The sequence below is a fragment of the Homarus americanus genome, unplaced genomic scaffold (genome assembly GCF_018991925.1).
Source record: "Homarus americanus isolate GMGI-L3 unplaced genomic scaffold, GMGI_Hamer_2.0 scaffold40047, whole genome shotgun sequence".
NCBI classification, from domain to species: domain Eukaryota; kingdom Metazoa; phylum Arthropoda; class Malacostraca; order Decapoda; family Nephropidae; genus Homarus; species Homarus americanus.
In genome coordinates, this window is record NW_024741731.1 from 402,667 (window position 1) to 420,639 (window position 17,973).

At 39.0% G+C, this 17,973-nt stretch overlaps 1 protein-coding gene across 5 annotated transcripts in view; it reads right to left on the minus strand.

Annotated features, from left to right (window-relative positions):
- Positions 1-17,973, minus strand: part of LOC121876030 (potassium voltage-gated channel protein Shaw-like) — a 74,949-nt gene that overhangs the window by 28,525 nt on the left and 28,451 nt on the right. For all 5 annotated transcript variants that reach the window (XM_042380900.1, XM_042380901.1, XM_042380898.1 and 2 more), the window contains 5 exons: positions 15,174-15,402; positions 11,730-11,846; positions 10,168-10,302; positions 7,296-7,490; positions 2,269-3,151 (listed from right to left, as the gene is read on the minus strand). In XM_042380900.1, the coding sequence (XP_042236834.1) occupies positions 2,269-3,151; positions 7,296-7,490; positions 10,168-10,302; positions 11,730-11,846; positions 15,174-15,233 (1,390 nt within the window). In that variant the 5' untranslated portion in view covers positions 15,234-15,402. The remainder of the gene's footprint in view (positions 1-2,268; positions 3,152-7,295; positions 7,491-10,167; positions 10,303-11,729; positions 11,847-15,173; positions 15,403-17,973) is intronic.

Here is a 17,973-nt window from a genome sequence, read left to right on the forward strand (position 1 = left end):
TATCAACTAGTTTAGCCAAATGGTTATCATATCACTTGTCACAAAACACCAAGCAGAAGCTCTTGCAATATTTATTTTGTTCCTTCTAGTTTTGTTAACATGAAAAATGCCAATAAAGTGATAGGTGTTTCAAATATGAACACAGGAGACACTTTTCTAAATACAGGCCATGTACTGTACAATACCATCATTTGATTACTGGATTATATTATATTCATCATTTCACATTTATCAGCTTACTAGCCATTTGGATGATTAGTCTGTTCTTTGTTATTTTATTATGACCTTCATTGGCCAGTGTTAGTACAGAAGGAATACTGGAGTACCCAGAGAAAACCTGTAATATTTGGTAGAGTTACATTGGATAACACCTTTCTTACATCTGTCTCGGGCCTAGGATTGAATGCAGGACACAGTACCGAGAGATGTGTGTGTTACCACTGTACAGTAGACTCTTCCCATTCGTGGGTTTGCGATTCGCGATTTCGACAATTAGTGGTAAGCAGATGGTGGCTATGGTGGCTAGCTTACAAGCTTTATCCCGCAGCACAACTAGTCACCCCACGCAGCATCTCGTGTTGTGCTCTCAAAACTTTAGTGTTTCTGTGTGAAATGGCTCCTAAAAGACTGCCTAGTGTCAGTGCTAGTGATGCTAGTGGAGTGAAATGTAAAAGGCAGAAGAAAGTTGAAAGTTAAAGGAGGGGATGGGTGGTGCCGCAGCTGATTGGTTGTTTGGTATAGGTATACAGTAGTGCTCTAAGGCAGTTTAAGTTGCTATTCACGGTTTTGCCTATTCGCACCCTTCCTTGGAACCTATCCCTCATGAATAACAAGGATTTACTATACTGTACCACCACCACCCCAAGATCATTCTTTTCTATAAAGTCAATCACATTATCACACCATTAGTGCTCAATCAAGTAATTCCATCCTATATACAGTAAGTAACATTTAAATTTTACTGAATTCACTAGAAAATGACACCATAAACAAACTATGATTGACAATTGCAGTCCATAAGCACAGTGGTCACAACAGCGTTATAATCGTATGTAACAGGTGGTCACGTGGCACAAGAGTGGTGAGTGAACAAAAACTCTTCTCATGCACGTTGGTACGAGCTCAATAAGATAGACAGATCATAGCAGCGGCATGCGGGTAGTCCCTCCCTATACAGAGGACAACGAATACAGGTATGTTTCTGCACAGATGGCCATTTTGGGATGACAAATGTAGAAGCACACAGCAATTGATTGCTAAACCCCAAAAGTTCAATCGTATAGCAATTTTTTTTTAATAATTGAAATCATAAAAAAGAAGAACTGTAAATCAAAAGATGATATGTGGAGGGATGCCTGTACCAAGTTCTCCTCCTGTACTAACACTTGGACAATAAAGGTCATAAAAAAGTAACAAAGAACAGACCACCTGCCAGAATAGGCAATACTGTATGCTGATTAAGTGGTGATATGATGAGGTAGTGATCGTCTTTATTAAGTAATGGCACTAACTGTAAGCGAACCTGTAGAGTGTGGACTCACTAGCTGCAGGTGAGCTGTTTGGAGCACCGTACACTAGTAAAAATTTTCGTCCCCCTATTATTGACATACCGTACCCTTTGTTAATTTCTATCAATGGTGATATTTCTTTTACCTAGGTATTCAATGCTGATAATGAAGAAGAGTAAATATTCATTGAATGCAAAACTGTAAATTCTGTTGTGGAGGGGGAGACCCTGAGATAACAATGAATTAAAACACTTCTGATTTAGTAAGAACATGTTATTACTGTGAATATTTTTGTAAAATAAAAGTAGTTATACTGTATATATATATATATATATATATATATATATATAAATATATATATATATATATATATATATATATATATATATATATATATATATATATATATATATATATATATATATATATATATATATATATATATATATATATATATATATATATATATATATATATATATATATATATATATATATATATATATATATATATATATATACACACACTACAGTATAACTGTGTGTGTGTGTGTGTGTAATGTTAATTGTACTAGCAAGCGTGCTGATGTAACTGGGATGACTACTGGTTAACTAGGAAGGTTGTTGTTCACAAAGGAAGGTAGGGTAAGCAGGCTGAGAGCAGGATGGTATGTAAGAGGACTGATGGTGACGATGGTAATGAATGAAGATCTCGAGATGATATGACATGATCACGATAAATTTGAACTGAAATAACTTACCCATCTTGGGTCCTGGACCGCGATTCATGTCATTGGGTCCCCCTCCGCGCTTGGGTTGGGGAGCAATAGGTCCCACACGGACGTGCTCCACGGGCAGGACTCGCCGCCGTTTCTTGGGAAGTTTGGCTCGTGCTTGTGTGTGGCTGTAGTACATGGCAAAGTTGGACACGATGACAGGAACTGGCAGTGCAATCGTTAACACACCAGCCAGGGCACACAGGGCACCAACAAACATGCCCACATAAGTCTTGGGTGCCATATCTCCATAACCTACGGTGGTCATGGTGACTAACGCCCACCATAGACCAAGAGGGATACTGTTGAAATCATTGTGTGGGTTTGCTTGTATCCTCTCAGCATAGTATACTAAGGAGGCAAAGATTACAATACCCAGCACCAGGAAAAATACAAGCAAGGTCAACTCTTTCGCTGATGCTCGGAAAGTCTGTATCAGGATCTTGAGACCTGAGGAGTGTCGCGTTAATTTGAATAACCTCATGATTCGAATGATGCTAAAGAACTCAAGGATGTCTGCATTTTCCAAGTGTGATGCAAACTTCTGGAGTAGGATGTCCACATAGAAGCTTAATGTAGCAATGAAGTCTATCATGTTCACTGATGCTTTAAGAAACATGAACTTGTTGGGTGATGCAATTAACCTAATTAATATTTCAAAGGTAAACCATGTGTTACACACACACTCTATATAGAAGAATGCCTCATGAGCATTAGTAGCCTTCTTGTCAAGTGTCCAAGCTGTTGTATTCTCTGCTGTTTGCACTGTCACATTCTCTATGACTGGCACTCGCATATCTGGGTGCGTCTTCAAACAGAACGATAGGATAGACACGCAGATGAAGAACACTGAGATGACACCAATCACCTGTACCAAAATACAAAAATTAGTTCAACTCAAACGTGAAAAAAATATAAATTTTTTCAAAAGAAGATATTGTTGATACAGGAATTAATCAGGAAAACATCAGGGTAAATTATAGAAATGACTGAGGAAAATGCCAGTAACATTGTTTATATAAAATGACAGAACCAACAAACCTGTCAAAATACCGTACTCAGTATAGTATTCAAAAGCAATGATTCAAAGCTCCAGTTATCAAATACATATGTACTAGCACCTTATGATTTATCCAAACACTCACTTTGCATACAGATTAAGTTTTGTCTGTGTAGTGCCTCAATTACCAATCATTACTTCTCCCTTGATAAGTGCCTGGCATAATATTCTGAAGAACTTTGACTTTGGAACAACATTCAAACTTTAACATAATAAAGTTTCTACTCATCAGCAACATTCATAAATTATTATCAATCCATGCAGATTTCTATAATTACAGTATCATGTTGACAAGGTTATTATGTGCATTTCCTTGAGCAGTTAAGGGACATATGGGTTATGTGGTACTGTACTGTAAGTGGTTTTACTAATGAATTCTATGCAATAAAGTAATGTACAGTAAATGTACTGGAAATAATAAAATATGGTTACAAATATCAGCAAAATGTTTCAGAAATAAAAATTGGTTGCGAAGCCTAGAAAAGCTGGTACTGTACTGTACTGTAAAGGAATTAAATAAATTTGGTCACTACCATATAGATGCTTCAGTTAATAAGCTTGTAAGTATGAATATGAAATTAACAATGGAGACCAAAGTTTTGAGTATCTTTTTTTTTCAGTATGGATATGTTGCTGATGAATGATTTTCGGTTAATTCATGCAATGGATAAACCATATACTGTAGATATCCAGGGGCCTTATTGCAGCAGTAAGTGAATGAATGACAAAAAGAGGGTGTCTATGTTTGCTCGTATATCCAACCACCTTACAATGTGTACGTATAGTAGGAAAGGGCTTTGCAAGAATAAAAAAATTCCTAAAAAAAATATTTTCAAATTTATGAAATGACATTAACAGATGATACAACAGTAAATCTTCAATAAAAAATGAAAACGTATATTTCAGCATTACTTGGCCAAATAATCTACGGTGGATCCAGGGTTTTTCCACAGGGGTCTGACATGTAAGCTGCATACGTATGCATATGAACAACATCTCAGTAAATTGACAGCTCTGATCTCTTTAATGCACAGCATGAACCATATTTATGGTCTGCAGTGTTTGCATTTTCAAGCAAACATTGTATCAGTTAAAAAATAGTTATAAAATGACAATAATGTTAACCTGGTGGTTGGTAGGGACGTGATGTAATCATCATGAGGGAACCAGGCAAGCTCTCCCCTGGATGTCAGTGTAAATAAAGTACTGTATAGTACAATACTGTATACAGTACAGTACTGAACAAAAAAAAGACTACTGTTAAGACTTACTGTATCACATGTTAGGTATACAGTACCTATCAGATATACAGTAATTATATTATTCAAAAGTATTGTACACATTTATTAATACAGTACAGTACTGTACAGGTATTAAACAAATGAGAAATACATAGAGTGTCTTATACACTTAAAAGATACAATTATACAAAATTCTGCAACTATACAATTAATTCAGGTAAAGGACTGTTGACATATTTTCATTGTAGGGTGTTAAAAATGGATTTATCAACAAACCAATTACAAGTGCCAACAATATGACACTAAAGTCAGTGAAAACCTTTAGTGCAGGACCGGCACACTGGCCACATGCTGGGTGTATGAACATCATTATGAGGAACAAGCTTAGCCTAAACATTATGTTTTGTATCATACATCAAATTCTGCACATTAATTAACAGGTATAATATTCCAAGCATCAGAATTAATAAATGTAATTCATGTTGTTTTCACTAATTTATTGTACAGTACAATATCTTGATCTGAAATATGCTTAAAAGGTATAAGAAATATTAAAATATCATTCACATCATAAACATTAAAATATTAAGGTGTACTGTACTGTATACAGGTACTCTTCTTAGTCTTTATGTATGGTAGTCCAGTCAAATAAACAGGCAAGATTTATAAAGAATTATACTAAACTAAAAATAAAGCTTTTGTTGTGTTTCTCACTTTTTTTAAATTCTGAGATCTGCCTTTTTTCTATCTGGTCACTTCTGGACTACCACATGGCTGTTAAGACATTGTCACACTCATATCCTTTTTCACTTTTGTGTAAAACACATTCTTCATCAATAAATAATTCATTAGAATAAAATCTAAAACCACAGTACAGTATACATAACATCATCACACTGGGATGAAGAAACTGCACTATTTGAGACTGAATGTGAGAAGGACCGAGGTGTGTATGATGACAATGAGCTGAAGTTCTTGGTCCATTGCGAGAAGAAAGTAAATCAGGCAAATAAATTATTGGGTCTTATAAGAAGGTCGTTCAGATATCTAGACGGTCCGTCCCTCATAACGATCTTCAAGAGTGAAGTGCTTCCCCATCTGGAGTACTGTCACCCCATCTGGTCCCCAAGATATGCTAGGGACTGTCAGTTGGTTGAAAATGTTCAAAGGAGGGCCACCAAACTGGTGCCTGCACTTCGGCACCTAAACTATCCTGAGAGATTGGAGCACCTGAACTTGCCTAGCTTATATACTACAGACGGGCAAGGGGCGACCTAATTGAGGTGTATAAGCATCTCAAAGGGCACTACTCAGTCGAGAGTCCTTACTTGGAGCTGGCGGATGCTCGCCCCACAAGGGGTCACAGCTCAAGATTGAAGAAGCCGCAAGTCCAGAAAATTGTGAGGGCAAACTTTTTCGGAGTGAGAGTTGTGAACTCTTGGAACAATCTTCCAAAAAGTGTTGTGACGGCACCGGGTGTGAGCTCTTTCAAGACCATACTTGACCAACACTGGAGCAGGTTCAGGTACATTCAGGAGCCGGTGCATGCCCAGTACTTGCCAACAGTGCATAACAGAGACGTGACCGATCGCTCAAGCGGCTAACGAGCCAATCATTTGGTGAAGAGGATAAAAGAAAGAGAAAAGTAACAGAGACGTGACCGATTGCCCAAGCGGCTAACGAGCCGATCAATGGTGAAGAGGATAAAAGCAAAAAGTATTATGAAGGAGTACAGATAAACAACTCAGCAAGGTATTCAAACACTCAGACCTTATTAATAATGCTATCTAAAGTAAGTTTCCTAATACATGTACTCTATTCCCTCTTCTGACTCCATCTTCTAAACTATTTTCTTTCCACATTCTTTCTTACAGTAATTCAAACGTCATCTAGGTTTACAAGCTTCTCAACTTTCTTTAGACAAACGGTTTGCTTCTTCAATCATATTAAAAAATTTATAGTTTTTTTTCTTCCTCCTGTTACCTGCATCTTTCTAACCACAAAATGTACCCTCGCTGCATTAAGTATCTGCAAGGTGGGGTTCAATGGATGTCAAAATGAACACCGTGACTCCTGTTGTCTCGGTAGAGTTGTCAAAACCCTTTGTCCGTTGAGTCATATTGTCTCACCAAAAATGTTGCAGATACTTTTTGTAGCGAGTGTAGATGTTCAGGTACACTCTAAAGCCAATGGAGACCAGTACTTGTCAACAGTGTGTGACAGAAATGACCAACTGCCTGACCAGCTTGAGAGCCAACCTGGCAAAGTTAACAATGACATCATATGTTATATTATTAATGTACTGTGCTTCAACAACTATGGTTTATAAGTACCTCACAATGTTAGTAATTACAGTAGTCCATCAACAATAAAAATTATGAGAAAAACTCTGGAGGAAGATAAGGTGAAATATTGTGATCTACCTAAATTTAATTATTTCATGTAATGAGAATACCTGTACTGTACAATTAATATAAAATGAGAAGTAAAAATTTCACACTCTTTTTTTTCTAATTGAGAAGACTTAATTAAATTCAAATTACAGTACTGTATCGTGTTTTCTGCTCCTTTTTGCTTTAAATGTGCTCAGTTCTAAAACCTCATTAGAAACATTTCCTAGTTTTCCTAATTTCTTCATTCAGTCCTCTTAAGCTTTCAATCACAAGCAACATGTAAAACACAAACTTCTCACAATGTTTACAAGATTTTACCTTGGCAGCTTGAGAGGAATAAGGTTCATCAAAGAGCGACCATAATTTAGGTTTCAGCTTCTGCCACCATGAGAGGTTCCCAGAAAAGTAGTCATCCTCGAAACCAAACTTTCTGGCGAGCTCCTCCTCACTGGGCTTGTCTGTGTCCAGATCAAGGCGGTCTAACACAGCCAATGTTTCTTGTGTGTCTCGATGCTGTGGACACAACAAACAATCAATATACTGTAAAGGTATCAGATCCTTAAAAATTAATTTCATATTCTGAAACATCTCAAATAAAATAAACACTTTTCTGAAGACATGACTGTATTGCCTTCAATTGGCTATCTCCCACTCATTTCATCATATTTTAAGAAAATCTTGAATATAGCAAGTGGTCAAAAGCGCCCCCAAAAATATTTGGTATCCCAAGTGTGAGATACCTAGATGGTAACCAACTATATACTGTATACAGTACTGTACTGTACATACTGTGCCAGAACAGGAAGATGCAGGGGTTAATGTATGGTTTATAATAACAGATTCTTTCAATCTTCATCAACAATAAATCACCAATTTAAACAATATTAAGACACTTGAATGTTTGGCAGATGAAACAAGATTGAATATTAAGCCATGATACTTTTATAGTACAGTACAAGGATAGTGTAATACTGCACAGTACTGTATACTGCACAGACAAAAACAATTTAAATGAACCCCTTATCACATAAAACATTAAAAAAAAAAACATTGCTGGACAAATACCACAAAATATTTAACCTAGGGGATACAGCTCCAGTTTGAAGAAGCTGCAAGTTTGGAAAATTGTCGGGGCAAACTTGCTTGCAGTGAGAATTGTAAACTCTTGGAACAATCTGCCAAACAGTGTTGTGACAGCACCGAGCATGGGCGCTTTCAAGACCAGACTTAATCAACACTGGAGCCGGTATAAATACATTCTGGTGCCAGTGCATGCCCAGTACTTACCAACTGTGTGTAACAGAGATGTGACTGACCACCCAAGCGGGTAACAAGCCGATAAGTGGCAAAGAGGATAAAAGTAAAGTAAAACTCTTATAGGCCTGTATCCAAGGCATGTAAATTGGGAGGGGGGGGGAGGGATGAGGGTACAATGTTGAACAAAATTCTAGGGGACCCATCCATTCATAGAAATATATTAGTCATATAACGTTTAATTAGTGTAGAAAACATATACTGTACTGTACATATACAGTAGTATGTAATTAGGCTATACCTTTAATTGGTTCTGCATCCTGAGGTAGTTTTGTCACCCTCATGCATAATATAAGATTTTTCTAGAGAGTGGCTAAGGGCAAACTATAATATTATATAGCACAACTACTAAACAACTGAAAGCAAAAGTAGCAGTTGAAAAAGAATGCAAGTACGTACGGTACTAACTGATGGGAGCTACGAAGGTTGGCCGAGTGGACACTTCATAACTTTATGTACCCATCACCAACTTTACTCCGTTTTCTTTTTCTACAGTTATGCGAAGTGGCAAACCTCCAACAGTCCACCCTTCAGCGTCCTTCCCATTGCCATTTCGATATCAACCATCTCCTTGCCTCCCGCATTTTTCCCATAATTTGTATTATCATTTCCTTCTGTGCCTTCTGTGTCAGTACAACCATGGATGATTTTATTGTGATTATTAAGTTAGATGGATGACTCACGATGATGGTGTCCTATATAGATTGCCAGGATCAACAACAAACTACTATAGCAGCCACTCAAGGATAACTTTTGAGCTGACACCATCCTGCTATACCTGACTCCAAACACAAGATGCTCAAAGATCTCTGATGGACCAGAGAAGTTGCACGACTAGATGCTTTTGAGGTCTTCATCAAGCTGCTTTCATCCATGGCACACTGCTTCAAGATTATCACAGAAAAGGGAAACCTGTCGTGGTTAAAGGATTCCCTTACAGAGGCCAACCAATTTCTGCTTGCCATCACACAGTCTGCGTAAATCACCAACTTCACAATGACCTCCAACATCTTGTCATATATCTGGGGCATAACAGGACTTTTGTGGGTGACCGTACACATAGTCCTGAGAGTGTTCATTAATGTGAGACAACATGAATACCTACCATGATTAATGGTTCGTTGTGAGCCATATTGAGGAATCAAACCCTGAATAGCCATGAACGCTTTACATCTTTGTTGGTAGTTAGTCTGATAACCCGATTACCTGCCATTGTACAGTAAGTCTTCATTTAACGTTGCCCCCGATAATGTTGTTTCGTTATAACACCGCTACTCTTTAGATACCAATAATTTGGTTAACGTCCCAACGTTTTGTTCTCATGTTCTTATACACTGTGTGGCTAAACATTGGTTCATCATCCATGTTACACTTTTCTCAACATCCTTTTTTATACCCACTTCCAAGTCATCATTCCACTTATACATCATAATAATAGCTTTATTACAGAACATTGAAATTAGTGCATTACCATACAGTAATAATAGAATTATGGAAAAATCAATTAAAACATCTGTGAATTCAAATACTTTATGCTTTTCATCTGAATCGTGTCGGAACTTTCGATATCTCAAAATAAATTAATTCTAATATACAATAACGTACCAGCAAGTAACCTAACAACTGTGTTGGCTCTTTCTTGTACTGTACTCTATTTACTGTATCATAAAAAGAACTTAATAAATTTACAAACTCTTTACTCTTAATAAAATTGTGTAAATTCAAGCATGCAGTAATAAAATCTCTATAAAAAAATCGGCCTAAATGAAGAAAAGTACTATACAGTACATGAATATATTCGATAATAATTCTAGTTATAACAACCAATATTACCTTTTACTACCCATACTACATTTAGCCAGGCAATAACACCTACCGCAGTATACGTCATCCAGCAACAGGGCTCCACCTGATTGGAGTCAAGACCCCAGTACTCCAACTCCTCCTCAAACAGTGGACCGCAAACATCGGTCGGGTAATGTAGCTTTCCAGTGCGGTAGTAGTTCAACACCTGCAATGACATACAATATTGTTTAAGGTACCTACTTGCCATTGGGTTGTCAAGCATACCATAGATGAAGGATTGTCCCTTATTTCATTACCTTGGCACAACACTAAAGAGACGTTATGTTATTGTAAAATTGTGACAGTTCGACACAGTAATTAAACAGCCAACATAATATAAGACCGGAACAATATACTGTATATACAATATGCCGCCCCCCCCTCCCAAGTTCGCGGATTTTTACTTCGCGGTTCTCGGTTATTCGCGGATGACACCCTGGATGTACCCAAGAATGTCTGTGGTAGTTTTAAAGTTGCCGTCATTTTCGCGGCTGGGACAGGGAGCCATTCGTTTTAGAGACAGTAATTTCCTTTACCTGTATTGTAAAAATATATATGTGTGTGTGTGTAGACACACTCAAAACACACAAATAAATAATAATGAGAAACACTCTCACAAACAATCAAACAAATTTATTAAAAATGTGACAGTCTACCCTCAAGTTCGTGCTCTATTACTTTATTAATAGAGCACGAACTTGAGGGTAGACTATCACATTTTTAAGAAATTTGTTTATGATTATTTGTGAGAGGATTTTCCAATTATTATTTATTTGTATGTGTTTTGTGTGTGTGTATGTGTGTGTCTACACACACACACACACACACAAACATATTCAATACTAAAGGTAAAAGAAATAATTGTCCAAAGGGCAAATCCAACAACTTTAGTGAATCTTTTCATCCCCAATAGGTAAGTAAAATTTCTACAATGTTTCAAGAGAGTAAATCAAAAGCTAAAGAAAGTTGTGCTTAGAAAGTGAACAACAGAGAGCATGTGGGGATTTTGGGATGTTTGGTTCACACTCAGGATGGGATGGAGAAAGGAAACTCATGATGTGCTCTCATGTATACATGTTGTATTGGATGTTCAGTGCAGCTTGGTGCTGGGAAGGCAGCATGGTTACAAGCTGGTTGGTGAGGATGCTCAGAGGAGGACCAGCTTGTGGGTCGCCATGCTCGCCGGCGGGAGCGAGGACCGCCAGGCAGCGGAGGAGGAGGAGGTGTTGCTGGCTGGTTGGTGTAGGTATTAAAAGGCAGGTCACCACGAGGTCAGGTCTTAAATAGCGGGGGTAGGCGTGGCTTAGTAGTTGACCCCCGCTCCGTGATGTATGGCGGCGCTGGTTGACCTAGACCACGAGGCATACACTGGGGAATTCGTGGGGTCGGCTACGCAGCGACAAACAGCGTTTGCAGGGGAGAAATCCACTACAAGCATAACATATATCCAGAGGGAAGGACAGACGGACAAACATTTTTATCTACATCCAGGAGGGGCATAAAATTAGGGGAAAATTTTGTTCTTACTTATAACTACAAGGTTCCTAAAAATATCTTGTGAATTAAGATGGCACAATATATTTATTTCCTGACCTGAGCAAACACTCCTGGATGCCTGTCAAAGAAGTACTCGTTGAGGATGGGGTCGTAGTTCGCCAGTGCCTCCGTCAGGCGGGAGAGACGTGTTGCTGGGATCTTTTTCAAGGTCGCCTGAAAAAGATCAAACTACATTAAGACCAAACGCACTGGTGGAACAGTGTGACACCTCCCCACAAAAAGAAACGATTCTGATAAGATTTATTCTGATGTTCTAGTTACTAAGAGCAGCCAGAGTTTCTTTACAATGGTGAGTAAATTAGGATGTACAGAAATTACTCTACATTTTTGTCTACCTATTATTTGCACCACTAGTATGTCATCACTGTATCACCGACTTTAAAAAAAAAGAATAACGAGTATTAAGCCTGATTTTATTCTGCATATTTAGCGATCATTCATAAGAACATAAGAACATAAGGAGTCTGCAATAGGCCGGTTGGCCTGTGCATGGCAGCTCCTGTCGAGAGTTACTGCCACTCTCTATCATCCATGAATCTATCTAGCCTCATTTTGAAAGTTTCCAGAGTTCCCGCACTTACTACAAAGTTGCTAAGCTTGTTCCACTCGTCCACCACCCTATTTGTGAACCAGTTTCTTCCTATCTCCCTCCTAAACCTAAACTTATCCAACTTGAATCCGTTGCTCCGAGTCCTATCCTGCTCGGATATTATAAGAACTTTATCTATAGCCCCTTTATTGATTCCTTTCACCCACTTAAATACTTCTATCATATCTCCCCGCACTCTTCGTCTTTCTAGGGAATGCAAGTTAAGTTTCTTTAACCTATCCTGATATGGAAGGTTTCTAAGTCCCGGAATCATTTTTGTCATTCTTCGCTGCACCGACTCTAGTGAATTTATATCCATTCTATAATAGGGGCACCAGAACTGGACCGCATAATCGAGGTGCGGCCTGACTAGCGCAAGATATAGTTGCAATAAGACCTCTGCACTCTTGTTACTTACACTTCTAGATATAAAACCCAATACTCTGTTTGCCTTATTTCGAACATTAACGCACTGTTTTCTAGGCCGTAGGTCCGGGCTTACAAGTACCCCTAGGTCTCTTTCACAAGTCGACTTCTCTAGGTTGATGTTGTTAAGGCTGAATACATTATAAATGTATGTTCTTCCAATATTAAGTACGCTACACTTGCTGGTGTTGAATTTCATTTGCCATTTTTCAGACCACCCCTGCAGTTTATTTAGATCCTCCTGTAATGCATTTGCATCCTGCCCTGAATTAATTTGCCGCCCTATTTTGGTGTCATCCGCAAACTTGCTTATGTCACTGCTGATCCCAGTATCTAAATCGTTAATGTAGATTATGAACAAGAGTGGGCCTAGTACTGACCCCTGGGGAACCCCACTGGTTACACGGCCCCACTCAGATTTAACACCATCTACGCTGACCCTCTGCGTTCTATCGGTGAGCCATGATTTTATCCAATTTAAAACTTTCCCCTCGATACCATGAGCCTTAATTTTTCTCAGAAGCCTCTGATGCGGTACTCTGTCAAATGCTTTGCTAAAGTCTAAGTAAATAACATCGTAATTTTCGCCATTATCTACTACCTCGAAGACTTTCCTAAAAAACGTTAGCAGATTTGTTAGACAAGATTTTCCCTTTGTAAACCCATGTTGAGAGTCGTAGATTAATTTGCCTTTTCTCTAGATACGATCGGATGCTATCTGCTATAATTGATTCAAGAAATTTCCCCACTACTGACGTCAAACTGATCGGCCGGTAACTTGACCTATAGTTGTGTCAATGAATGTACTCTGACAACAACACTGAGTAGAATTTGACAGCAAAAGTGGAAAATCAAATGTAAACTCATTATGTAGAATTTTAACTGGAACTATAACAGCGTTAAATTATTAGGAAACAAATCTGTTACGGACGAGAGAAAGAAGCAAGTAAATTTGTATAATGTGACCCCTCCTCCCGAGTAATGTCAACATAATGCTTGTCTCTCTCTACTGAATAAAATCGTATGGCGTTACCCAAATAAAATATTAAACGTGTCGTCCCTGTAATGAAGGTGTTACAATACGTTTCATATGTCTTTTAGCGAAGACAGTAATGGCATTTTGCATTTTAACTGAAGTGCCACAATCACACACCTGTTGCCGCCACCATTCACGGGGCGTCAGCTTCAAGTGAGCGTCAATAAGCACTATCGTGGCAGAGATACTCACTCACCTTCAGGACGTCTCATTGATTATTCTCAAATGAGTTTGGAAATTCCGTTTGTTTTGGTTCTTTTCACCTCAAAAATTGGAACATGAGAAACAACTTGCCAACGGGGAAAAAGTTAGTAGAGAAGTTATTTTTTTTACTATTCATTTTAAACCAAGTTAAGCAGTGTATGCAAGTTGAAGTTACTAAATAGTCGAACTTTAAATATGCATATCTAAGTTCTTCAAGTTTAATAATAGTTATAAACATCCAGTAAAAACTTACTTATACCAATCATCCTAATAAACACGTCACACGAGTATCAAACTTATATCCATAACACCACACTCCTAGTTTTACATAATGCAGTGAGACAGTTGTTAGTATATTTGGTAAGCTACGGATGCCTTGCCTAAACTGTCTAACCAGTGAAAATTTCTTGTCAATATCAGGACCACATTTGATTGTGTAAAAAAAAAAAAATAACAAACTAACAATTTGGTCGACATACAAATATTATGGAGGGATTATTTACCTCGTGTATTCCCATTATTTATGGAAATCGGTTGGATAGCAGACCAAGCATGATGTTATGAGAAGCTACACCAGAAAACACATGTCCAAAACACACGAACGTCGAATACAGTCTCGTCCAAAACACACGAATGTCGAATACACACTCTCGTCCATAACACATGAACGTGGAATCAACTCTCGTCCATAACACACGAAAATCGATTACACACTCGTCCAAAACACACGAACGTCAAATACAGTCCCGTCCAAAACACACGAAAGCCGAATACACTCGTTCAATCTAGTCTCGTCCAAAGCACACGAATAGCCGAGAACACATGGCAACTGGACACAAATTAGGTGGTGCTCCAAGTCAGAGGAAATAATTCAACACAACACGGAACTCCACAGCATCCTGCGTTAGTCAACACAGGATTTAACAACACCGTGGCAGTGTGTTTATTTAGCACCTTGTATCCAGGGCCCAAGCATCGAGGAGTCCAGAACTGCTGTTGTCTCGGGGCCTGGAATGCTGAAGAGCCCGAGAGACAGGGTATAGTGGACTTTGTCTATGAGGTTGGTCAAGAACAGGGCAGGTGTCTGATGACCGCCAGGGCCCCACGTATAGGTATGTCTTATCCTGTATGTTTTATGTCTTACCTCATGTTTTATGTCTTGCCTCATTTTATGTCTTACCTTGGATGTCTCATGTTATACGGTGACTTTTGTTTCACAGCTTACCTTATATGTTTCATGTCTTATGCCGCCCACGTTGAGGACCACCCTGTTCTCGGAGTCCATGGCTGGGTGGGCGGGCCTTCGCGGTGGTCAGTAGAGACGGTGTGGGCGTGGTGGTGGCGTGGCGTGGACGTGGTGGTGGTGGAGTGGGTGTGGCGCGGGTGTAGCGAAGAGGGGGGGGAGAGGGTCAGGTGGTGGAGACCTCGCTGCTCCCCCACCGCCCGTTCCCTTCCTGCCGGGGAAACAACACACACCATTAATAGTTACCCATCGTCACGGGGAAATATGTATAGTTATGTTGATAATGTCAATAAAATTTAGTATGGATATAGAAAGGCTGGGGGGTCCTCCTAGAGAAAACACGAGTAATCATTAACAAAAGCTCTTCAAACACGACAATATTTTTCAGGCGAGTCACATGAATGGGGAAAAAATAAAAGCAAACCCATTGAGAAACACGTTCTAACTTAACAAAACCTAATCTAACTAAACCTAACTTAATCACCCACCCTCACTAAAGGTAGCGTTTCAGTGGTTAATCTTAAGAGTGAAACAAGATTGGGTGCCTACTCTTCATGTGATTTCATATCTCAAAAATAAAAATATTTTTTTTTTGCATAAGCTGCTATTTCCGTATTTTTCCACAAGTAATACACAGAAAGAGTATTCCCAGCCAGTCACTGTAACCTTCAGACACTAGTAACGCCATCGTGTACGTCTCAAGTTTCCAGTCGAAGAGCCTAGTGACTGGCGCCAACAGTTGCCTCACACTCAGGATAAATACAGTTACCTCCTGGAGCCCTCGCACAGTTGACACGGCCAAACATCCTCACACTTGACACTTGAATAATGACTGTGTGTATGTATGTGTGTGTGTATTAATTACGTTATGTGGTAGTATGCCTGTATGCAAAGTTAAGTGGATTTAAGTACAGTATAGTATAGTATATTAGGTACTGTACATTTATCTGGGGAACTAGAATTTAACCATGGCATGCATATATAGACAAGCCTGGAGCTGTGTACTGGATAACACCCGTCATACAAACAGGCGTGTGTATGTGTGTATCATCGTAAGGCCTTTCATACAGGATTTACAAACAGTACACATACACCACTATACCCACACACCAACACCAAAGCCATAACCGTGACACCGTTCTCGAAAATCAAATTACAAACGTAGTTCCAATTCTGCTTTACAGGGTTTTTAATATTTCAAACTCTGTTGACAGTATAAACTCCAGTGGCTTGTGAAAGTCAATTTAAACCAGCCTTTGTTGTAGCCTCGTCTCCTATTATGGTAGCCAGTGTGTTCCCGGCGCCGTAACAGCAAATTAAAATACTACCATACATGGCCTCCAAATATTGCCAATCACCTGAGTGAAATATTCCGGTAAAAAACACTAACACAACACAAAGTAATTGACTTGAATGGTATTACGTTCTAAATCAACGACAATATATTAACAATCTATTTTTTTTTGGGGGGTTATTGTAGAATAGTGTGTGTGTGTGTGTGTGTGTTTCTTTTAATATTGCCAATCCCTTGAATGAAATATTCCCACGAAACTGATCATCCTAAATGGTGTTATGTTCTAAACCAACGACAATACTTATTTTAGTTGATTTTATTGTAACCAAATGGCGTGTGTTCTTCTTTTAAAGGGCGAGGGACATTACGGGATAATAACAAGATAAGGAACTAAAACATGAGTGTCATGAGTGAACTGAACGCTAAAGTATTCAGTAGACGACCATAAAATACGCATCCAAATATTTCACGGACAAATATGTTAATATGTAATATTTATGTATATATGTAAATTGTAAAATTTTAAATAAAAGAAAAATCATTTCCACTCGTGATGGCGAACACATCAGTGACCTAACAAGTGTAAACAATAGCGGCAAAAAGAGCAATGCTGAAGTACAGTTTGTCTACTTTAAGCATTATTTCCCATCACGGATACCAAGTTCACGGTGGAATTAGAATATTTTAATAAGATGTTTTGTGTTTTTTAAAGGAAAATCCGTTACCCTGTCCGACCTATGCTCCCGGTGTCACTCTCATTTCTTTCTCAACCACACCTCTCATTCTTTCTGTCTCTACTTCTTGGTCTCTACAGTTCTCGGTCAGCCGCTTACTCTCTTGTTTCTCCCGAACTCTCAACCACCTCTCTCGGCGTGTTCTTTGTCTCCCGTACAACAATGGCACGCTAAGATGGTTGGCGTCGACCCGATATTCATATTTAGAAACCTGTTGATGCCACTGTAGTGAACGTCTCCCCTACAACTGCTTACAACTGCGTAGCCACAGCCACCACCTGTTACCGCATTCCGACGTGCCGTCGCCTAGCAACCAAGCGAGAGCTGTCCCCAGATGTTACCGTATCTTAGCAACGGAACTAGTGACCGGCGACTTCTCGGGTTTTCCTAACATGACTCATAGCGGCTGCTGCTGGGTATATAAGCTCTGTCTCTCCATTGAGATTCATTCTGCCCATCTTCCTGAACAAGCAACACCTCCTCCTCCGCCGCTGCCTGGCAGCCCTCGCATCTCCTCGCCTGCCTGGCGGTCCTCGCTCCCGCCAGCGAGCATGGCGACCCACCAGCTGTCCTTCTCTGAGCTTCCTCACCAACCAACTCTCATTCTGCCCATCTTCCTGAACAAGCACCTCCAGCACCAGACTGTCTATCATATAACATATATTATACAAGAAAACCACCATTAGAGTTTCCTTCCATCCTGAGTGCTAGACAACATTAATATCTCAATACCCCTACACCACCATTAAAGGTA